This window comes from Scyliorhinus canicula, chromosome 18, assembly GCF_902713615.1.
Source record: "Scyliorhinus canicula chromosome 18, sScyCan1.1, whole genome shotgun sequence".
Taxonomy (NCBI): Eukaryota; Metazoa; Chordata; class Chondrichthyes; order Carcharhiniformes; family Scyliorhinidae; genus Scyliorhinus; species Scyliorhinus canicula.
Genome location: NC_052163.1, coordinates 22,945,915 through 22,970,776, shown reverse-complemented (window position 1 = coordinate 22,970,776; position 24,862 = coordinate 22,945,915). Strand labels below are relative to the sequence as shown.

General features: G+C 46.6%; 1 protein-coding gene across 11 annotated transcripts in view; it reads left to right on the top strand.

Annotated features, from left to right (window-relative positions):
• Nucleotides 1-24,862, top strand: part of LOC119953276 (archaemetzincin-2-like) — a 291,941-nt gene that overhangs the window by 133,468 nt on the left and 133,611 nt on the right. For 7 of the 11 annotated variants that reach the window (XR_005457983.1, XM_038777348.1, XM_038777349.1 and 4 more), the window contains one exon: nucleotides 12,897-12,930. Coding sequence is in view for 5 of the 11 variants with exons in the window: in XM_038777348.1 (XP_038633276.1) it covers nucleotides 12,897-12,930 (34 nt within the window). In the remaining 6 variants the exon portion in view is untranslated. Of the gene's footprint in view, nucleotides 1-2,170; nucleotides 2,340-5,398; nucleotides 5,513-12,896; nucleotides 12,931-24,862 lie in introns of those variants that run through there. The other 4 variants (XM_038777353.1, XM_038777352.1, XM_038777354.1 and 1 more) reach the window with 3 other exon arrangements.

Genomic DNA, 24,862 nt, shown 5'->3' with positions numbered 1-24,862 from the left:
CGAACAGACTCAAAAACAGCTTCTTCCCCTCTGTCACCAGACTCCTAAATGACCCTCTTATTGACTGACCTCATTAACACTACACCCTGCATGCTTCAACCGATACCAATGCTTATGTAGTTACATTGTATATCTTGTGTTGCCCTATTATGTATTCTCATGTATTTTCTTGAATTTTGTTTAATTCCCTTTTCTTCCATGTACTGATTGATCTGTTGAGCTGCTTGCAGAAAAATACTTTTCACTGTACCTCGGTACACGTGACAATGAACAAATTCAATCCAATCCAATCTCTGATTTTCTGTCTAATGCTATTCCCAACATTACCATTGAAGTTTGGTCATCTGTATACCACCCCTATGAATGTTTTTTGCTCCGTGATGTTTCTCAACTCAACCCATACAGATTCCACATCACCTGTGCTAAGATCTTCCTCAATATTGGATCAATATTTTCTTTAATCAACAATGCAACTCCACCAACTTTTCCTTTCTGACTGTCCTTCCTAAAAACTGAATCGCCCTCAATGTTTAGTTCCCATCCTTGGTCACCTTGGAGTCAAGTTTCTGTAATACTAACTATATAATACCCCTTTACATCTATCGGCGCAACTAATTATTCCATCTTAAGCCGAGTGCTTTTTTATACAGTGTTGTTATTTGATACTGGCCCTTGGTTTCTCTGCCTATCAATTTTCTTATTCTCCTTGCTGTATTTTTCTCTTGTTCTTGATTCCCCCTGCTTTGAATCCTTGCATAGGTTCCCATCCCCTGCCATATTAGTTTGAACCCTCCCCAATCGCTCTGGCAAGTACCCCTCCAGGACATCAGCACCGCTCCTGCCCACGTGTAACCCATCCAGCTTGTACAGACAGGTCCCACCTTCCTCAGAACCGGTCCCAATGCACCAAGAATCTGAAACCCTTCCCCTCGCACCATCTCTTCAGCCACGTATTCATCTGATATATTCTGCTACTTCTACTCTGACTAGCATGTGGCCCTGGTAATAATCCTGAGATCACTACTTTTGAGGTTCGGCTTCTCAGCTTTCTTCCTAACCCCCTATATTCTGCTTTTAGGACCTCATCCCTGTTTTTCCCTATGTAATTTCTACCAATGTGTACCATGACCACTGACTGTTCGCCCTCCCCTTTCAGAATGTCCTGTAACTACTCCGAGACATCCTTGACCCCAGCACCAGGGAGGCAACATACCACCTTGGAGTCTCATTTGCGGCCTCAGAAACGCCTATCGATTCCCCTTACAATTGAATCCCCAATAACTATTGCATTCACACACTTTTTACTCCTCTGCTATGTTGCAGACACAATCTGGTGCAATGAGTTTGGTTTCTGCTGTTTTCCCATGAGCGGTCATTCCCCCTCACCAGTATCCAAAGCGGTACATCTATTTTGCAGGGAAATGGCCACAGGAGATTCCTGCACTGCCTGCCCAGCTCCCTTCCTCTGCCTGGTGGTCACCCATTCGCTTCCTGCCTGTGGAGTCTGAGCCTGCGGTGTGACCACTTCTCTATACGTGTGATCCACGATACTCTCCACCACGCGGGTGCTCCACACCCTCCCCAGCCACCGCTCCAACTCTGAAACACAGGCTTCCAGGAGCTGCAGCTGGAGATACTTCTTGCACAATGGTGGTCCTGAGAACTGGAAATGTTCCTGGTCTTCCAAATTGAGCAAGAGGAGCAGACCATGGCTTGGAGCTCTGCTAACATGTCTTACCCTTTAAATTAAATTTATCCTTTTAATAGCAAATAATGTTATTTACAACAACAACTTGTGTTCATATAGCACCTTTTATTCAGTAAGGGGTTGTCTTAAGGCAGTCCACAGGAATTTTATCAAACCGGCTTTGACACTAAGCCACATAAAATATTGGTGCAGATTATAAAAATCTTGGACAGTGACACTGGTTTTTTAAAAATAAATTTAGTGTACCCTTTTTTTTTTCCAATTAAAGGGGAATTCACCTACCCTGCACATCTTTTTGCGTTGTGGGGATGAGACCCACGCAGACATGGGAGAATGTGCAAACTCCACACGGAAAGTGACCCGGGGCCAGGATCGAACCCGGGTCCTCGGTGCTGTGAGGCAGCAGTGCTAACCACTGCGCCACTGTGCTGCCCCGGTGATGTTGGTTTTAAGGAGGACAGAGAGGTGTTGGGGCTTTGGGAAGAAATTCCAGAGCTTAGACCCAGGCAACTGAAGACACGACTGCCAGTGTTGGGATGATTAAAAGCAGGATGCTCAAGAGGCCGGAATAAAAGGATTACAGCAATCTCAGAACATTGTAGGGCCAGCGAGATGACAGAGATAAAGAGAGGTGAGACTCCAGAGGGATTTGAAAACAAAAATTACAATTTTAAAATCGATATATTGCTTAATCAGAAGCCAGTGTAGATCAGTGAGCATAGGATTGATGAATGTACAGACCTTGACTTGCGTTTTGATGGCCTTAGGTTTACATAGGGTAGAACCTGGGTGTTCGGGTGATAATGCATTGGAAAGGTCAAATCTAGAGGTAATGAATGCATAGATGGGGATTTCAGCAGCAGATGAGCTGAGGTATGGGCAGAGTCAGACGATGTTGCAGAGATAAAAATAGGCATACTTAGTGATGTCGTTGGCATGCGGTTGGGAAGTTAATTTCAGGGTTAAATGGAACACCATACAAGCAATCTGGCTTGGCCCCAGCCAGCTGCCAAGGAGAGTATAGCTGCCGGTGGCTAGGCCAGGAATAGAATTTTTGGCTATCATGTATAATGCTCAGTGTTGCCTCAGAGGCCCCATTTTTAGGCTGATAAGCCTGAATTTCTTTCGTCTTTCCTTGTAACTCAGTACTCTAGCATTAATGATTAGCTTTGTGGCTCGGCTGAACTCTGCCTCCAAGTGTTTGAATTCCCTTGAATCTTGATGATCAGAACTGTATGCATGTATGTATGCTGTATGCATGATGCGGTTTGACTAAAGCACTATACAATTTGACAGTACCTTACTCTGGCTTATATTAAATATTTTAGTGAAGTATTTGGACAGCATGTTACATATATTTAGCGCATTTAACATTGTAAAACATCCCAATGCACTTAACAAGAATGGTGTCAGTAAAATTACCACGCCCCAGAAGGAAATTTCCAAACACATGATGAGAGAAACTTGATCAAAGCGATAGATGTTAAGGAGATCCTAAAAGAGTTGGAGTGACTTAGAGAGGAAACTCCAAAAGACTTGGAAGCGAGATTAGGGCTAAGACAGTTTAACACTGTTGTAATTGGTGGAGCAACTAAAATCGAGAATATGCAAGAGGACAGAATTGGAAGAACATAGAAATTTCAACGGCTTATAGGTCTGCAGGAGGCTACATAGATGGGAAGGATCAAGCCCACGGAGGGAATTGAAAACAAGAATGAGGATTTTAAAACTGAGGTATTGTTGGACCAGGAGCCAACCAAGGTCAGCAAGCATAGGTGTGATGGGTGTAACAAGATGTGGCCATCATGTTTTCAATGATTACAAGTGTATGTAGGGTGGAATATGGGAGGCGATCAAGCGAGTAGTGGAATGGTAAAGTCTAGAGGTAATAAAGGCATGCATGAGAGTTTTAACAGCAGATAATCTAAGGCAGGATCAAAGTTGAGTATGTTCCTGGAGGTAGAAGTAGGGGGTTTTGTTGAAGATATGGCTATGTGATTGGAAACTAATTTGGGATCAAACACAAGACCCAAGATTGCAAATGGCCTTGCTTTGCTTAAAACAGTTGCTAGGAATGTAAATGGTAATCAGGAAACAAGGTTTGTGGTGCGGACCAACGATAATGTCTTCAGTCCTCCCAATACTTAGCTGGAGGAAGTTTCTGCTCATCCGATATTGTCGTGCAGAAATCAGAGACAGTGGAGGACGCTACGAGACGGTGTGAGTTAGAGCTCAGTGCCAACAGCATTCATAAGGAACCTGTTGTGTTTTTGGCTGATATTGCTGAGGCATAACACATTGATGAGAAGTAAAAGGGGGCCAAGCATAGATCCTTGCGGGACACTAGGATTAATAGTTCAGTAGGGAGGGGAAGCCATTGCGGATGATTCTTTGTCTATGATTTGAAAGATAAGAATGGAGCCAAGCCAGGACAGTTCCACCCAGGTGAATATTGGAGGGGAAGCATTGGAGAAGGGTGGTGTGACCAACTGGGTCAATTGTTGCAGATTAGTTGGAGGAGGATATGGAGGGACAGTTTATCATGGCCATACGGACAGGAACGTCATGTGACTTTAACAAGGGTCGTTTCAGTATATGGCTGGACTGGAAACTGATTGGAGGAATGTAAACGTGGAATTTTGAGAAAAGTAAAAGATGGGCACAGATTTGAAAAGTGACAACGATGTGTTCAAGGACTTTGGCGAAAAAAACAAGAGGTTTGAGATGGGGTAATAATCTCGTTCAGCAGTCCGACCTTCGCAAATCTTGCAAGAGGCCTCTCATGAGGTTTAACAGCCTCGTTGTGTCGCTGAATTGGGCACGACGAGGCCTTTCGATCGCGTACATATCCCTACAAGGAGGAAATGGCTGCAAGGAAAGAGCAAAGAAAATTTGAGAGAAATAAAAAACATGGATAGTCAAAATGGACAAATGTGTAAGGCAAACAAGTGGAGGGATGAGATGTGGAGTAGGGAGAGGAATTAAACACCCGGGAGAGTTAATTATCTTTATCCAACTTTTTTTTGATGTTTCACTGAGCAAACACTGCTCGCTATTTTTCCACATGTAGGTGCCTGGAGCATTTTAACACTTAAAGGAATATTTTCACAATGCTATTGCTGTGGTTACCAATGCAATTTCCTAATGCTAGGGAGGGGAGAGATAAGAGAATTCATGTCAAGCCTACAGATTTGTGATTTCCATGGAAAATTGATGGAATTGTGGAATGTAATACCCCCACCAAAAAAAAACCTAAATCTGTAGCTTGCAATAAAAGTAGAATTTTACTTTTTCATTCATCTCAGAACAAAGGATAGAATTTTAAAGTGACAAAATCATAGTGTACGGCCTTCAAAATATCAATGAATATCTTTGAATATAATATAATAAAAGCAGAATTAGAATGACTCAGTAATTGTTAAAACTCAATGGTGTCCTGTAATATTCTCTTCGGAGTCTGCACATTCTCCCGGTGTCTGCGTGGGTTTCCTCTGGGTGCTCCAGTTTCCTCCCACAAGTCCCAAAAGACGTGCTTGTTAGGTGAATTGGACACTCTGAATTCTCCCTGTGTACCCGAACAGGTGCCGCAGTGTGGCGACGAGGGGATTTTCACAGTGGCATCATTGCAGTGTTAATGTAAGCCTACTTGTGACACTAATAAAGATTATTATTATTATTATTATTATTAAGGTAAGGTGCTCTTTCAGAGGGTCGGTGCGGACTCGACTGGCCATAGGAATTCTGATTCTGTGATGGAGTGAGGAAGAACAGAAATCATATCTGAAGGAAACATAAGGAGAAGAGGTAAATTACTTGAATAAATAGGAGAATCAGCTGGAAGGAAGAGTACCAGAGAGATAGGCAATAACGTAATAAGTTGTTGACATTGCTTATTTCTTCCCAGTGGGTTAATTATTTCTCAGTTCAAATGTCACAATTGTTTGTAACAAAGGGTTTAGGTATATACAGCTCCAAGACTTTGCTGGGAAGGAGGTTCAGAGCTTCCCGATAGCACCGACCCCCTCATTGTTGGAAGAGGTATTGACGGCAGGGGGAATGGAGAAAGGGGTGGTGTCGGCGATCTATGGGAGGATTTCGGGGGTGGACAGGGTGTCCATGGAGGGGATTAAAGCCAAGTGGGAGGAAGAGTTGGGGTGTCAGACCGGCCCATGCTGCAGGTGGGTGCAGGGGATGTTTTAGCCTTCGCCTCGCTGATTGCGCAGAGGCAGGTCCTGTTGGGGTGGAGGTCAGCTTCTCCATCCTGTGCCTCGGCTTGGCGGGGGGGTCTACTTGAATTTCAAACTCTCGAGCAGGTGAAATCTGAGCTGAGGGGGATGAAGGAGGGGTTCTACAATTTATGGGGACTGTTTATTATGTGCTTTTGAGAATTGGTAGCCATTGAACATTAGGGGGGGAAGCGGGGGGCCGGTTGGGGTTATTGTTTTGTTTTTAAAAAAAAATAATTTTAATTCAAATTTTTCATCAAAAAATTTTCTCCCAACAATTAAGTAAACAAGGTGGAGAAATAAACAGAAAGAGAAGTCCCCCCCCCCCAACAGTACAAAGCGATAAATTAATAACTTAATAACAATACAAAAAAGAAGAAAATAGCAAACACACCGTCGCAAAAACAAACCCCCTTAACAAACCCCTTACCCCACCCGGGTTGCTGCTGAGATTGACCACCCTCTAACCCTCCGCCAGAAAATCGAGAAAGGGCTGCCATCGCCGGAAGAACCCTTGTACCGACCCCCTCAGGGCAAACTTAACCTTCTCCAGCCTGATGAACCCGGCCATGTCATTGATCCAGGCCTCCGGGCTCGGGGGCTTTGCGTCCCTCCACTGTAAGAGAATCCTACGCCAGGCTACTAGGGACGCAAAGGCCAGGGTACCGGCCTCTCTCCCCTCCTGCACTCCCGCCTCCGATGCTACCCCAAAGATCGCGAGGCCCCAGCCCGGCTCCACCCTGGACCCGACCACCTTGGACAAAGTCCCCGCCACCCCCTTCCAAAACCCCTCCAACACCGGACATGCCCAGAACATGTGGGTGTGGTTCGCCGGGCCTCCCGAACACCTCCCACACCTGTCCTCTCCCCCAAAGAACCGGCTCATCCTGGCCCCAGTCATGTGCGCCCTATGCACCTGCTTCAGCTGAATTAAGCTGAGCCGTGCGCAAGAAGAGGGCGAGGTCACCCTCCCCAGGGCATCCGCCCACGTCCCATCGTCAATCTCTTCCCCTAGCTCCTCCTCCCACTTCGCTTTCAGCTCTTCCACCGAGGCCTCCTCCTCTTCCTGCATCATCTGATAAATTGCCGAGATCCTACCCTCACCGACCCACGTCCCCGAGAGCACCCTATCCTGCACCCCCCTAGGTGGCAGTAGCAGGAACTCCGCCACCTGCCGCTTAACAAACACCCTGATCTGTATATACCTGAAAGCATTCCCAGTGGGGAGGCCCCACTTCCCCTCCAACTCCTCTAAAGTCGCAAACTTCCCATCGAGGAAAAGGTCCCCCATCCGCCTGATGCTTGCCCTATGCCAACTCAAAAACCCACCATCTATTCTCCCTGGTGCAAACCGGTGATTTGGGGCCCACACTGAGGCCTTCACTTCCCCCCCTATGCCGCCTCCACTGCCCCCACATTTTGAGGGATGCCACCACTACCGGACTCGTAGAATACCTTGCCGGGGGGAGTGGGAGCGGGGCCGTCACCAATGCCTCCAAACTCGTACCCACACAGGACGCCACCTCCAACCTCTTCCATGCGCCACCCTCCCCCTTCAACACCCACCTACGAATCATTGCCACATTCGCAGCCCAGTAATACCCACACAAGTTGGGCAACGCCAAGCCGCCTACCTCCCTTCCTCGCTCCAGGAATACCCTCCTCACTCTCGGAGTCTTCCGCGCTTACACGAACCCCAGAATACTCTTATTAACCCTCTTTAAAAAAAAAGCCTTCGGAATCAATATTGGGAGGCACTGGAAAAGAAACAAAAACCTCGGGAGCACCGTCATCTTAACTGACTGGACCCTACCCGCCAAAGAGAGTGGCAGCGCGTCCCACCTCCTGAAGTCCTCCTCCATCTGTTCCACCAGCCTCGAAAAGTTTAGCCTGTGCAGGGCCCCCCAGCACCTAGCTATCTGGACCCCAAGATATCTAAAGTTCCTCCCCGCCCTCTTCAATGGGAGCTCTCCTATCTCCCTCTCCTGGTCCCCCAGGTGCAGCACAAACAGCTCACTCTTCCCCACGTTGAGCTTGTAGCCTGAAAAATCCCCAAACTCCCCAAGCATCTTCAACACCTCTGGCATCCCCCCCGCTGGATCCGCGATGTACAACAGTAAGGGGCACCCCTGCCTCGTCCCCCAGGAAAGCCGAAAGTCCTCTGACCTCCTCCCATTCGTCACCACACTCGCTACCGGGGAGCTATACAGCAACCTCACCCAGCTGATGAATCCCTCACCAAACCCAAAACTCCTCAGCACTTTCCACAGGTAGCTCCACTCCACCCTGTCAAAAGCTTTCTCCGCATCCATCGATGCTACTATTTCCGCCTCCCCAGCCGCCGACGCCATCATCATAACATTAAGAAGCCGCCGTACATTGACATTCAGCTGCCTCCCCTTCACAAACCCCGTTTGGTCCTCATGGATAACCACCGGGACCACATCTTCCACCCTCCTGGACAGTACCTTAGCCAACAACTTTGCATCCATGTTGAGGAGCGAAATCAGCCTGTAAGACCCACACTGGACGGGGTCCTTATCCCGCTTCAGGATCAGTGAGATGATTGCTCTAGACATCGTCTGGGGCAGAGCCCCCCCCCCTTCCCTCGCCTCATTCAAGGTCCTCACAAGCAGCTGGCCCAGCAGATCTGAAAACTTCTTATAAAACTCCACCGGGAACCCGTCAGGTCCCGGTGCTTTCCCCGTCTGCATGCTCCCCAGCACCTCCATCAGTTCCTCCAACTCGATTGGGGCCCCCAGACCCTCCACCCACTCATCCTCTACTCTTGGGAACTGCAGCTTATCCAGAAAGTGGTCCATCCCGCCCACCTCCCTAGGGGGCACCGCCCGTACAGCCCCTCGTAAAAGGATCTGAACACCCCATTAATGTCCCTGCCACTCCGCACCAAGTTCCCTCCTGCATCTGTGACTCCCCCTATCTCTCTCGCTGCCTCCCGCTTCCGGAGCTGGTGGGCCAGCATCCGACTTGCCTTCTCCCCATACTCATATACCGTCCCCTGCGCCCTCCTCCACTGCACCTCCGCCTTCCGGGTGGTCAGTATATCAAACTCCGCTTGGAGACTGCGACGCTTCCTCAAAAGCCCCTCCTCCGGGACATCCGCATACCTCCTGTCCACCCTTACCATTTCTTCCACCAACCTCTCCCTCTCAACCCTCTTCCCCCTCTCCTGTGCGCCCGAATGCATATTAGCTCCCCTCTAACCACTGCCTTCAGCGCTTCCCAAACCACCCTAACTTGCACCTCCCCGTTATCGTTGGCTTCCAAATACCCCTCTATACCCCTACGGACCCGCCCACATACTTCCTCCTCTGCCAGAAGCCCCACATCTAACCTCCACAGCGGGCGCTGATCCTTCCCCTCCCCCAGCTCCAGGTCCACCGAATGCGGAGTGTGGTCAGATATGGCTATCGCCGAATACTCCGCCCCCACCACTCTCGGGATTAGCGCCCTGCTGATAACAAAAAAGTCAATCCGGGAATAAATCTTGTGGACATGGGAGAAAAAGGAGAACTCCCTACCCCCCGGCTTCAAAAACCTCCAAGGGTCTACCCCTCCCACCTGATCCATGAACCCCCTCAGCACCGAGGCCGCCGCCGGCCTCTTACCCGTCCTAGACTTCGAACGATCCAGAGCCGGATCCAACACAGTATTGAAGTCCCCTCCCTAGATCAAACCCCCGTCTCCAGGTCCGGGATCCGGCTCAACATTCGCCGCATGATGCCCGCATCGTCTTAGTTGGGGGTATACACATTGACCAGAACCACCCGCTCCCCTGAAGTCTTACCACTCACCATTACGTATCTACCTGCACTGTCCGCCACCACACTCGACGCAACAAACGACAAGCTCTTGCCAACCAAGATCGCCACCCCTCGATTCTTCGCATCAAGCCCCAAGTGAAACACCTGCCCCACCCAGCTTCTTCTCAGCCTCACCTGATCCACCACCTTAAGGTGCGTCACCTGGAGCATAGCCACGTCCGCTCCCAACCCCTTCAGGTGCGCCAAGACCCAGGACCGCTTCACCGGTCCATTCAGCCCCCTCACGATCAATGTGACCAGCCGAATCTGGGGGTCTTCCCTCTCCCTCGGCTCACCACGTGCCCGGAGAACCCCCCAGGCCCGTTCCCCACGGTGGCAGAACCCACCCCCCCAACCTTCCCCTTCACCAGCCGTTCCCCTACGGCCCCTGCAGCAGCAACCCAGTACCCCCCCCCCCCCCCCCCCACCCCCCAAGCTAGGGTCCCCCTAGCTGCGTAACCCCTACCATTGTAATTCCGTACGTCAGCTGACTTCTGCTGACCCCGGCTGCTCCCGCCATCCCGACGACCGCCCCCCGATGCAACACAACCACCATTCCCCCCCTCCCAGTGCCGGCCTCGCCCACTACTCCTCCAGCGCGGGAAGAAAGCCCGCGCTTCCATCCCAAACCCCCCCCCCCGACCCAACACGTGGGGAAAAGACGGGCACATGACCCAGCAGGACCGCGAACAGCTCCCCAACCCTCCACCAGTGAAAACGAAAAAGCACCCAAATAGATAAATAACAGCCCCAAAGAGCGAAAAAGCAGAACAGCAAAAAGGCAACATCAAACACAGCCAATAAAAACAAAAGGATACCAAGGAGGACAGAGCCTCCAGACTCTGTACATCATTCCCCAGCCCCCCAGTCCTCAGTTTGAGTCCAACTTCTCTGCTTGGACCACGGCCCAGGCCTCCCCCGGAGAATCAAAGTAGAGCTGGCGGTCCTTGTAAGTGACCCAGAGGCGAGCCGGCTGTAACAGGCCAAACTTCACCCCCTTCATGTGAAGCACTCCCTTCTGCCGATTGAAACCAGCCCTTCTCTTCGCCACCTCCGCGCTCCAGTCCTGATAGATCCTGATCTCTGCATTCTCCCACCTGCTGCTCCTTTCCTTCTTCGCCCATCTCAGCACGCACTCACGGTCAACGAAGCGGTGAAAGCGGACCAGCACTGCCCTAGGCGGCTTGTTCGGCCTGGGCTTCCTCAACAGCACTCGATGGGCCCCCTCGAGCTCCCCTCGAACGACCCCATGCCCATTAACGAGTTCAGCATGTCAACCACGTAGGCCCCCAAATCCGAACCTTCCAGCCCCTCAGGGAGGCCCAGAATCCGCAGGTTCATCCGACGGGAGCGGTTCTCCATCTCCTCCATCCTTGCCAGCCATTCCTTGTGAAGCGCCTCGTGCAACTCCACCTTCACTGCCAGGCCCAGGAGTTCGTCCTCGCTCTCCGAGGCCTTTTGCTGTCGCTCTCGGATCTCCGCACCCTGAGCTGTTTGAGTCGCCATGAGCTTGTCCAGCAAGGCCTTAAACGGTTCCAGGATCTCAGCCTTCAGCTCTCTGAAGCAGCGATGTAGCAGCTCCTGCTGCTCCTGCGGCCATTGCTGCCAAGCTGCCGGTTCCCCGCCCGCCGCCATCTTGTTTTTCCTCCCTCGCACCTTTCTCTACTCCAAAGCCGATTTTTTGACCGCTCCGCTCCTGGTCCAGTCCATCCACTGGCAGATAAGCACAGTGGATGTGTTCCCACCCGGGGAAAAGTCCAACCAGCACCGCTGCAGGCCCTTAAAAGAACCCAAAAGACCAAAAATAGCGGGAGCTACCGAACGTGCGGCTTAGCTCCGCATCACCGCACCCGGAAGTCCCGTTATTGTTGTTTTTGACTACACTGTTTACTGTGACTGTTAATATTTTTACCTGGAACGTCGGGGTGGATGTTTTGGTCTGTAAATTGAGGGGGGTGCTGTTTTTGTTTGGGGGATTGTTATTGTATTTGTTTTTTGTTTGTTCTTTTGTTGTTTATTTGATGAAAATGAGTAGAATAAAAAGATTTTTAAAAAAATTGTTTGTAACACAGGTAAAAATGTGTACAAAAACAAAAACCGTAAAGTTTAGTTGCATAGCATCAGTTTTTCAGGTCCAAAATAGTGTCCAAGCTGTCTCCATGCTTCTGCAGAGTTGCCAACGAGCACGGAATTTCTGTATTTTATACAGAAAATCCGTTTGCGTACGAAAGTAGGGTTTCTCTCATTGCAATACGGAAAAGGAGACAGCTGATTTGCAAACCACCTCCCGAAGCACGTTAGTTGGATTCTTGGCGACAGGTCCCCGCGCAGAACCCCCGCCCTCTCTCCTCTCCGCCCCGCACACTAACAGCGCCCTGACCTTCGCACGGTCTCTGAGGCATCGAGGTGCCTGAATTTTATTGGGATACAAAAAATCACATCGAGGGAGGGTAGACTCAACACAAACTCTATCACTGATCATTGTAGAGCACTGCTATGTATTTAAAGAAAATAAAGTGCTGGAATTACTCAGGTCAGGCAGCATCAATGGGGAGAGAAGCAAAGTTAACATTTCAGAATTGTTGAAAGGTCATTGATCTGAAATTTTAACTCTACTTCCCTCTTTCTATACTGATGGAGTGCAGCTGACCATACATTGCGCATTATTAAGTTTCAGCAAGATTCAGTTCCTAAATCCTTGTTTTACTTGTGGGAACTGCGCTTTTTGCTGTGAACGTGAAACAAAAAAATGCTGAAAAAGTAAACCTGAATCATCATGCACCTATTTAACCATACCTTCTCCGTTCTACTTTTTGTGGCCATTCTCTTCTTTGTGCTCTTTTTCCTTTACTATCAGGAACCCTAATTTGAGCATCAAATCTGTTAGTGCTATTTCATGAAAATATTTTTTGAAAGAAAGAAATGCACTGGATTCCTTTTGTCCGTATACAGTTTCTTGTAAGAATTCAATTACGTTAATCTTAAGCGTTAGGACAATTTTGAACTTTCATGTAAAAAGGCGAATGTTTTGTTCACATTTTTCATTCTTGGATTTACTGAATGTTTGAAACTTTATTTGAAAACATGATGATGTACATGTTTGAAACATTGGATTTGTAATTTCCATTTGTGTTTTAGATTTGTGCAATAAAGGTGGAAACCTCTACTTCAGGTTGGTGGGCATTTTTCCTTTGAAATGAAAATCCGGATTTTACTGCCAAAATACTGATTTTTGGTATCTGGAATACTGATTTCTGTAGGGAAAGGTTGGCAGCTCTGCTTCTGCTTCTGGTGCTCAAATGCCATTTTGAGTATGATGTTAGCATGGGAATGTATACTGGAAGTACGTAGAATTGTGAAGTCAGCCAGCGGGCAAGATCGATTTGACTCTTTTGGAGGGTAATGCCCCAGCTAATGCCCTCTCATAACCTTGCACTGTTGAACATGTGTTCAGAAGCAAGAAGGACCAGCTCTATTTAACAGGGTCATCAACTGTTTTTAGATTAGTCTGTGATTGATTTCTGCTGACCATTACTGAGTTAATAGAAGTATTTGAAAGTTTACTGCTAGTTGAAAGTGTTGAAGTCTACAGGGACTTGTGTGGCACAGGGTGAAAACCTTGGTTTTCAATTCACGGTTCTGATCAGAGCGCTTGCTCCCAGTCATCAGTTTCTACCCCGCCTGCCTGCCGCATGTCAGGGAAATGAGCAGAGGGAGCACAGAGGAGTACAAGGTGCTCAAAGGACGAAGGGAGTGGAGGAGGAGGAGAAAGGAGATATTATCCACCCAGGTCTTCAGGGAGCAATTCCTCTACCTCAGCATCAGTGAGGAACAATATGTACAACTTCTCTGTTTCGTTGAATTCCTACATTTCAGAAGGATGCCATTCAGCCCATTGAGTCTGTATCTCTGAAAGAGCAATCCCTAGGCCCACTCCCCCACCCTATCCCTATAACCCCACTTAACCGTCGGACACTAATGGATAATTTAGTGCGGCCAATCCACCTAACCTGCACATCTTTGGACTCTGGAAGGAAACCGGAGCACCCGGAGGAAGCCCATGCAAACACGGAGAGAATGTGCAAACTCCACACAGACTGTCCTCGAGGTTGGAATTGAACCCGGCTCCCTGGTGCTGTGAGGCAGCAGTGCTAACCACGGTGCCACCATGCTGCACCGTTCATTAAGGAGATACTCACTGAAAATGTTCGCTGTTATAGCCATAAATACAGACTCAGATCAGGATGAAGATGACATTGCCAGTGGCAATGCTGGATCATGGAGGTCACAGAGGCTCTGAACACAAAAAGAACTGAATACATCACATTCTCTCTTCTCAGAGAGGAGCAGGCCAATTGAGCTTGCAACTTTGCGTTCCTGTGGGGCTGGGTACCATTGACTATGTACACATCACTCTGCAGACATGTAAATTTAGAGATATACAATAGCCCAAAGATATTCAATGTCTGGCTGGTATGTGAACATACTCCGCACATCATGCAGGTAAATGCCTGGTACCCTGGCAAGAATCATGTTGCCTTCATTTTCCAGAAGCTCACTGTAAAGTCAGCTTTTGAGCTGTCACGAGAAACCAGTGAAGTGCTGCTAGACGATGAGCTATCCATTGACCACCGAACTCATGACCTCAGACCGCAATTCTCATACATTTGGGAATCATGTGTATAAGTAGAGTCCTGCTGCAAGAGGAAGTGTCATTGGAGTGTTTAAAAAAAAAAAAATGCTTTCGCCGTCAGCACAGCAGTGCTCTCCAGTGCACATCTCAGACGTCACCATGTCTACTGCATTCTGTAAAACATCACCATGAGAGCACAGCACTTGCCACCATTTCTACAGCAAGGCAGCTGGGGAGAAAGAAAGGAGGAGCCAATCAACACCTCTTTCTGTCGAGGCTTTCCTTAACTGATCCATGCAACTCTGGTAGCAGTGAATGCAATCCCAACTCCCCTTTTATCATCCCTCCTTCAATGACCATAATATCATCCTTATGGCCACCAAGAAGAAACATTCCAAGCCAACTTTATAAATCAACGTTCCATGCAAAAGTCGACCAACCCCCTTGTGCCTCTTTCATCGACCTTTACTTTTCCTAGTGCTCCTATGCATTTCACCCAGTGACTGCAACAAGACTGGCAGAAGACTGCTGACTTCCATTGCAAGAAGCTGCTGATGGCTCTGCAGTGGCCCTCTACCATCTCTGGGCCTAGAAGGCTTAACTTCGGATTGTACCACCTTGGTATGTGCAGCAGCAGTCTGGGGTGACTGGCTGATAGGTGGGTGGATCACTGGTGGGGTGGCAATGGTCTTGGGATGAATGCTTCTGAGAGAGGCCAACAGGTTTGTGCTCCATAAAGCTGCAGACACGTCCCCAGTGGCTACTCAGCAATCTTTCCAATGTGTTGGAGGACAGATTGCTGGAGTGTTGCAAAATCCTGCAAACCCCTTTGAATGCTGGTATGACGGCAGCAGCCTGAGCTTGTTTGACAGCCAATTAAACTTAATGATTTTAATCTGAGGTTCCATTACAGCACTCGGATATTGGGTGACTTGTGCTTGTGCTGCAGTGGAAACTCAGACATTGATTATTGGATGTTGCATCATGGTTGGGTCCACAAGTGTGGTAATGTAGTTTGCCACCACTTCCACACTGAGCTCCAAGCTCTGTGCAATGCCGTGTGAAGGTTAGTGCGAGACTCCTCCATGTTTCATGACAATGGGAACAGGCTTACCAGCAGGCATGCCAATGGCACCAAGCATTTCTATATGCTACCCATCAGTCATTTTCTGTACGCCACCCCATCAAATCCTCACCATGAGCTCTCTGCAGCAAAACCTATTCATGACAGTTAGCACCTGTGCTGCCTTTACCTGCCTTACCTGCAGGCCATTCATGCCTGTGTCTGACCACACGCAGATGCTGATTTTAAGCCTCCCTCTAAAGCATATGCAGTGTCAATATGAAATTGAGTTTTAATAAAGGCGAAGAGGAGTCAGACGGCTTACATTAAGAAGATGTTTATTTAGAACACATACTATGTACAAAGGGGCCCGGTCAGACTGGTCCTCTCACTCTCTGTCGCTCGGTTCTATCTGGTCAATCTTACATACAAATGGTTAGCAAAGGAGCTCATACACCTCGAGCCACACGGGGAAAACAATCTGTGCAGGTTATGCAGGGGTGACGGTTTGTCTTTATCATCATTCTCTTCTTCCTCTTCTACTACTTGCTTGTGCACCACTGCCTGTCCAGGTTGCAATTCTTGGATATGTGAAAGGAGAAAGATGCAATGGTTGGAATGGTTACTGTCCAGAATGAGGTTGTTGAGCCTGTCATGTCCTGCTGGCTCTCTGCAAGAGTAACTAAGCTAGTCTCACTTCACCATGTTTGTGTGGTTTTCCTCCCACAGTCCAAAAATGTGCAGGTTGGATGAATTGGACATCCTAAATTTCCCCTTAGTGTCCAAAGATATGTAGGTTAGGTTATGGGGTTACAGATAGGGCCTATGATGTGGAGATGCCGGCGTTGGACTGGGGTAAGCACAGTAAGAAGTCTTACAACACCAGGTTAAAGTCCAATATGTTTGTTTCAAACAATAGCTTTCGGAGCACTGCTCCTTCCTCAGGTGAACATTGGGAAGGAGCAGTGCTCCGAAAGCTAGTGTTTGAAACAAACATGTTGGACTTTAACCTGGTGTTGTAAGACTTCTTACGATAGGGCCTGGACAGAGTGCTCTTTTGGAGAGTTGTGAAAAGGTGTATTAGGTATAAGTATACCATCATCGTTAATGGCTACAGCATTGTTGCTGGCCACTTTTTAAATTATGGCTGCTCTAAGCACAATTGGTCCTGTGCTCATTTGGGGCTGCTGTCTGTGGTTATGCCAACCTTGCCCTTCGGAAGAGAGTGATGTATATTTGACGTTTGAATGAGATGAAAAGTAAAGAATGTAACGCATATAACTGCACTGAGGGCTTGTGAGATGCAGATTAGACTAGTAGCAGGGTGAAATCGATACTTTGTTAAGCAAAGTGGAGTCTAGTGGTCTAGTGGCTTAGATCATAGTCACACCCAGTTTGCAAACAAAGTGTCAAGCTGTTATGCCGAAAGCAGATGTAGTCCATCTGTGTTAGACCCCCAAAATTCTAAACTTGAAAAAGGACTCAAAAATAAAACTACAGATCTGGAATGATAATTATTTTCTGTATTTGGCTCATAGTGTAAAAAACCTATGGGTTGTTGTTTTGGGGAGGTGTATTCTCAGAGTTTCGGAAAGTAGATTTAGATTGGGGTTAATTTAAGCACACTGTGGGAAACCATTATTGTAGTAGTTGTAAATGCCGTTGTTTACTGTTTCTTGTGTCTTAAAATTTAATAAACGTTTTGTTATTTGAATAATTTACAACAAAACTGACTCAATTCCTCACCAGATTTCATCTCTTTTCTCACATATTTTGAAATTACCAAAGTAAACTGTTAAGAACTGGCATCCCAAGTTTCTCTTCTGGGATTTGGGGTGCCTTTGCATTGAACATCAGCGGGATTCATCACAATTGGTAAATGTAGTACAGTCTGTTTAGGTGATGTGTCTATCATGCTATGGCAATGTATGCAGGCTGTGAGGTGTGGAAGTTAGGCTTGCAGCGGTGCTAAGTATTTGAGGGTAAAGTGAAGCTATGAATGTGAAGGATTGAATGGTGGTTTATAAAGATTATTTGTAAGTCAGTGAATGTGGAGTGGCACGGTTGGTCGGGTTGAACTCAGCAATGTGAGAGGCTAGTGGTGCAGCTGTCAGGATGTAGTATTCAAAGATGACTTCACTGACCTTCGTCACTCATCAGAAGTCATTTATCTTGAAAATTGCATCCAGGTCCTACTGGCATTGACCGTGATGATAATCTGCTCTCACTGCATTTGCAATGTCTGTCTGGTGGGCCTCCTGATACCTTATGAATAGAGGACCTCCCACCTCTTGCACCAAGGCCTCCAGTGCTGCATCAGAGAATCTTGGAGCACACTCTGTGCCATTTTGTTTCATTTTTGTGTCATTCCCACATCAAAATCATTTACAATAACTTCCATTCACTTACACAGATTTAAAATTGGACACTAGGAATGACCATAGATGCCCAGAGCAGCTGCAGAAAATGGGGCTGGAGAAACTAGCCAGCAGGAGGGGTTGGTGAGCAAGGGTTTATGGCAGGGTCAACACTGAAAGCAGACAATATGGCACAGCGTGACTGACTATGACCACATATGAGAATTAAATAGCACAAGCACTATATTCTGACTTCCTATGAACAATGCCACAAGAAATCTACTTGTGTGTGTAAAGCACCAAGCAATTTCACAGCTGAAGGTGTCTGTCACAGACTGCGAGACTCGAGGTGCACAGAGGCAGGGGGCTAAACGCAAGGGCATAAAGAAGACTAGAGGGCATGACAACAAACGGAGAAGTACAAGCCAGGGCCAACAACAGGCAATGCAGCAGAGGCTGACCGGCCAAATAAGGCCCACAGCCACCAAAGAGAGATGAAGCAGACAATTGTAAATATTTACAGCAGGCCTAGTCTGTTCGCACTCGGGTGAACTTATTTAATTTTCTTTTTCTTCCTCTTTATTGTTAAATCTCCTTTTTTTTCTTGTAACATGTAAATCTTTTTTTCCCGCTTGCATAAATTAGAATGGCACCCTGATGACCTTTTCTAAAATACTACCCGCAGGTTTAAGACCAGAAGACATAGGAGCAGAATTAGGCCACTCGGCCCATCGAGTCTGCTCCGCCATTCAATCATGGCTGATATTTTTCTCATCCTCATTCTCCTACCTTCTCCCATAACCCATGATCCCCTTATTAATCAAGAACCTATCTATCTCTGTCTTAAAGACACTGTGTAATTTTGCCTCCACATCCTTCTGCGGCAAAGTGTTCCACAGATTCACCACCCTCTAGCTGAAGAAATTCCTCCTCACTTCTGTTTTAAAGGATCGTCCTTTAGTCTGAGATTGTATCCTCTGCTTCTAGTTTTTCCTACAAGTGGAAATATCCCCTCCACGTCCACTCTATCCAGGCCTCGCAGTATCCTGTAAGTTTCAATAAGATCCCCCCTCATCCTTCCAAACTCCAAAGAGTACAGACCCAGAGTCCTCAACCGTTCCTCATACGACAAGCTCTTCATTCCAGGAATCATTTGTGTGACCTCCTCTGGGCCCTTTCCAAGGCCAGCACATCCTTCCTTAGACACGGGACCCAAAACTGCTCACAATACTCCAAATTGAGTCTGGCCAGAGCCTTATACAGCCTCAGAAGTAAATCCCTGCTCTTGTATTCTAGCCCTCTTGACATGAATGCTAACATTGCATTTGCCTTCCTAACTGTCGACTGAACCTGCACATTAACCTTGAGAATCGTGAGCAAGGACTCCCAAGTCCCTTTGTGCTTCTGAGTTGCTGAGCATCTCCCCATTTCGAAAATAGTCTGTGCATCCATTTCACCTTCCAAAGTGCATAACCTCACACTTTTCCACATGGTTTTCCATCTGCTACTTCTTTGCCCACTCTCCTAGCCTGTCCAAGCCCTTCTGCAGCCCACCTGCTTCCTCAATACTATCTGTCCCTCAACAGATCTTTGTATCATCTGCAAACTCAGCAACAGCACCTTCAGTTCCTTCTTCCAGATTATTAATTTATATTGTGAAAAGCACCGACCTCTGAGACACACCACTAGTCACCGGCTGTCATCCTGAAAAATACTTTTTTATCCCCACTCTTTGCCTTCTGCCAGTCAGCCAATCCTCTATCCATGCCAGGATTTTACCCTTAACGCCATGGGCTCTTAACCTATTTAACAGTCTCCTATGCGGCACCTTGTCAAAGGCCTTCTGGAAATGTAAATAAATCACGTCCACTGGTTCTTCTTTGTCTAACTTCCTTGTTACTTCCTCAAAGAACTCTAACAGATTTGTCAGGCATGACCTCCCCTTGACGAAGCCATGCTGACTCAGTCCTATTTTAACATGCACTTCCAAGTACTCCGCGACCTCATCTTTAATAATGACACCTGTAACTTAATTTTGTTTGAACACTAAGGCCAATTTATCATGGCCAATCCACCTAACCTGCACATCATTGGACTTTGTTCAAACTAAAAATATGTAATATAAAACGAATTGTCAAATCTAAGATGCGGAAATCCGATAAAAAAAACTTTAGAAAAAGAAGGTGCCTGTCACAATAGGGCACACTGGGCTAAATCGCTGGCTTTGAAAGCAGGCCAGCAGCACGGTTTGTTTCCCGTAACAGCCTCCCCGAACAGGCGCCGGAATGTGTGGCGACTAGGGGCTTTTCACAGTAACTTCATTTGAAGCCTACTCGTGACAATAAGCGATTTTCATTTTCATTTAATCTCATACACACAGCATAGACATAGAACATACAGTGCAGAAGGAGGCCATTCGGCCCATCGAGTCTGCACCGACACACTTACGCCCTCACTTCCACGCTGTCCCCGTAACCCAATAACCACATCTAACCTTTTTTTGGTCACTAAGGGCAATTTATCATAACCAATCCACCTAACCTGCACGTCTTTGGACTGTGGGAGGAAACCAGAGCACCTGGAGGTAACCCACGCAGACACAGGGGGGAACATGCAGACTCCACACAGACAGTGACCCAGTGGGGAATCGAACCTGGGACCCTGGCGCTGTGAAGCCACAGTGCTATCCACTTGTGCTGCCGTGATGCCCAAGTAACGTAATAAATAATTACGTCATGTAACGTAATAAAGCTGGAACAAATGAATAATAATAGTTTGAAATTTTATACACTTTGACTAATGGAAAGTTTTAGGGTAGAAACATATAGCTTCACAGTGCCTGTTAGGAGATGCTACATGTGCAACATGTTCATATGAAGCTGTTTCCTGGTGGCACAGTGGTTAGCACTGCTGCTTCTCGGCGCTAAGGACCCAGGTTCGATGCCGGCCCCGGACACCTCCGTACGGAGTTTAGAAATCTCCCCATGTCTGCGTGGGTCTCAACCCCACAACCCAAAGATGTGCAGGGTAGGTGGACTGGCCGTGCTAAATTACCCCTTAATTGGAAAATGAATCAATTGAAAAAATAATAAACTGTTTCCTGAACGTATACGTTTTAAGTCCGGAACAGGAGCATTTCAATTTCCAGTTGTCTGGTACCGGGATTCTCACTACAAATGTAATTACTAAACTGAAAGAACACCTTGCAAGAATGAAATAGCACAAGTCATTTGCTTGCTTAATCTCATTGTAGCACAATGCACCCAATATAATGTTTGTCAGAAAGGGAAACCGTTTATGCAACGATTACTGGAAGTTACCTCAGAGCCTCAAGCTTGTTGTGCACCGTTTTTATATTCTGACAGCAAGAGAAATGCAGAATGTCCTGACCTGGTATTTCACATCCAATAACTGTGTGGTTTGCATTTTCATCATCTCGTATGCCAGTATTGCTTAATTTTCAAATTGGATAAAGTGTTGGAGCTACATGTTACAGTAAATTCTCTTGAATGCTTTAATTATCTTCATTAATATTGTAAACTCCTCAGCATATTCATCACCTCTTTCTTTTTAAAGACTCCCCTTAAAACCCACCTCTTTGTCCAAGTTTGTAACATCTCATTAATTTTTTGATTACACCGCTGTGGTGGAATATTTTTGCATGTTAAAATGCTATAGAAATGCATGTTGTTTTTGTCTTGCACTAGACACAGGAGAAATCTCCCACTTTTCCATATGGGTGGTCTGACCTAGTTGTTACTAATGTTCAACAGCATCAGGCGGGTTCATTATGGATTATTATGCATTACAGAAATGCAGATTATGCAGAGGTTGGAATGAAGATATTACAAATTTTAAAGCTGTATTTTAAAATGGGCACAACAGCTTTTCAGATGGTAAGCGACCTATCAAGTGACTTGCAATATTGATTCCAAACACAACTGACACTACAGCAAATGCCTAATTTAAAATATGGACTGACACAGCCACTTGAAAAATTCACACAAGTCCTTCGGTTAAAGATGAATTCGCTAGCATGGTAGCATAGTGGTTAGCACAGTTGTTTCACAGCTCCAGGATCCCAGGTTCGATTCCCAGCTTGGGTCACTGTCTGTGCGGAGTCTGCAGGTTCTCCCCGTGTCTGCGTGGGTTTCCTCCGGGTGCTCCGGTTTTCTCCCACAGTCCAAAGATGTGCAGGTTAGGTGGATTGGGCACGCTGAATTGCCCTTAGTGTTCAAAAGAGTTGGGTGGGGTTACTGCATTACGGGGAGGGTGGAGGTGTGGGCTTGGGTAAGGTCCCCTTTCCAAGGGCCGGTGCAGACTCAATGGACCGAACGGCCTCCTTGTGCACTGTAAATTCTATGATTCTATAGAAGTACCATGTATCAGCCGACTTGTCTCCCTACTTCCCCCTGGGCCACAGAGATATCGAAACTCGTCTATCCCTTCAGGCATTCAAAAGGTCATTCAATTACAAAAACCCCGGCCGTCTCAAAACTCAAAGTTCGAAAGGCTACAACACTAGATGTGCATCAGGCTAGCTCCCTGTCTTTTTTAAAGAAGGGCTTTGGCCTTGTTACAGGTCACCTTGTTAGGTCAGCCATGGTTGTTACCTATTCTTTGTAAAAAATAACAGCAGAAAGTATTTGGATCTGAAACACCATGATAGATACCACCTGAAAAACCATCAAACCAGCTGCAAGACAGCCACGCAGCCAAGGTAAAACAGATATACCTTGAAAATTGGAGAGTGATTCTACTCCCAACCTGTTCCATCTTCAGCTTCACCTGAAAGCCCACCTCCCGGCAATTCAACTCAAGAAGTCTTGCAGTGAATTTGAGAATCTTCTGCTTTACAAGATTTCTACTTCAGCCAAAACATTCATTCTTCTAAGAATCTACAGGCCAGCTACAAAACAAACTGAAATCATTACTACTTGTACTTGTAACGCTTTTTCCTTCATCTGTATCGAGCCTTTATGTGTGTGATATTGAGTTAAAATATTTGGAGCAAACATGTGATAATAAATAATTTTATTTATTTTTGAAATCATAAAGGCTACTGGAATTACTTAAACTGAGAAAAATCACTCTAAGAGAAAGAAAAAACTCTAATCTCATCAACAAAAATACTTTGATCACAGACAATAAGAAAAACATAATCTGCCTATGACATTGATGCACTATCAAAGATCCGAGTGCCAGCAAACATATCCATAATACAGCTGGGACAGCTGTGCGGAATGCAGATCATGAATCTCATCCTTTGAAATGTAACAAGTAAAACAGGCCCGAAACAGCATAGAACATCGAATGATACAGCGCAGTACAGGCCCTTCGGCCCACGATGTTGCACCGACATGAGAAGTCAAAAACTAAAGGCCATCTAACCTACACTATGCCATTATCATCCATATGCTTATCCAATAAACTTTTAAATGCCCTCAATGTTGGCGAGTTCACTACTGTTGCAGGTAGGGCATTCCACGGCCTCACCACTCTTTGCGTAAAAAACCTACCTCTGACCTCTGTCCTATATCTATTACCCCTCAATTTAAGGCTATGTCCCCTCGTGCTAGCCACCTCCATCCGCGGGAGAAGGCTCTCACTGTCCACCCTATCTAACCCTCTGATTATTTTGTATGCCTCTATTAAGTCACCTCTTAACCTTCTTCTCTCTAACGAAAACAACCTCAAGTCCATCAGCCTTTCCTCATAAGATTTTCCCTGCATACCAGGCAACATCCTGGTAAATCTCCTCTGCACCCGTTCCAAAGCTTCCACGTCCTTCCTATAATGAGGCGACCAGAACTGTACGCAATACTCCAAGTGCGGCCGTACCAGAGTTTTGTACAGCTGCAACATGACCTCATGGCTCCGGAACTCAATCCCTCTACCAATAAAGGCCTTCTTCACAACCCTATCAACCTGGGTGGCAACTTTCAGGGATCTATGTACATGGACACCGAGATCCCTCTGCTCATCCACACTGCCAAGAATTTTACCATTAGCCAAATATTCCGCATTCCTGTTATTCTTTCCAAAGTGAATCACCTCACACTTCTCTACATTAAACTCCATTTGCCACCTCTCAGCCCAGCTCTGCAGCTTAACTATGTCCCTCTGTAACCTGCAACATCCTTCCACACTGTCTACACATCCACCGACTTTAGTGTCGTCTGCAAATTTACTCACCCAACCTTCTGTGCCCTCCTCTAGGTCATTTATAAAAATGACAAACAGCAACGGCCCCAGAACAGATCCTTGTGGTACGCCACTCGTAACTGAACTCCATTCTGAACATTTGCCATCAACCACCACCCTCTGTCTTCTTTCAACTAGCCAATTTCTGAGCCACATCTCTAAATCACCCTCAATCCCCAGCCTCCGTATTTTCTGCAATAGCCGACCGTGGGTCTTTTAAAATTTCTCTTGCTATGCTTATTATTCCAATTTGTTGATGCTTTCATGGCCTTTAAAGTCTAGAATCCAGGACATGTTGCTGTCAAATATAATTTTGATCGGTAAACATCCAGTGCAAAGTATGGCAAAGAAGGAATGTACTTACGAACGAGTTTTGGTTTTGGGGTATTTGATAGCTTAATAGCTGGTTTCAAAGAGGATAGAGTTGAAGCATTTTTGAGACTGGACATCATTGTTGTCATCATTGTTTAAATCCAAAGATCACTCTCTTCAACCTCAAATGAGATTGTAAGATGGCAAAGCTTTAAAGGAAGCAGGCCAACAAAAGTCACAGCAGATACAAATGAGTTTAAAAGGATAGAGAGTCTGGAAAAAGTGACGGTATCGTGATTTGCTTGCATCCTATAGTTGCTTGGCCTCACAGAACCTCCACCTAAAGAAAGAAAAGAATTGTGTTCCAAGCCGCTCCAACTGCCCTAGTCCTCTGTTCCACGCCATCTTTTGTCTCAGGTGCCATGTCAATAAAAAGCTTATTTTCCAGATAAGGAGCAAAAGCTCAAACAACTTTTGAATTCAAACAAAACACCTTTCCCTTCGTTTTCTTCTGACCTTATTTCACCTTCTAATC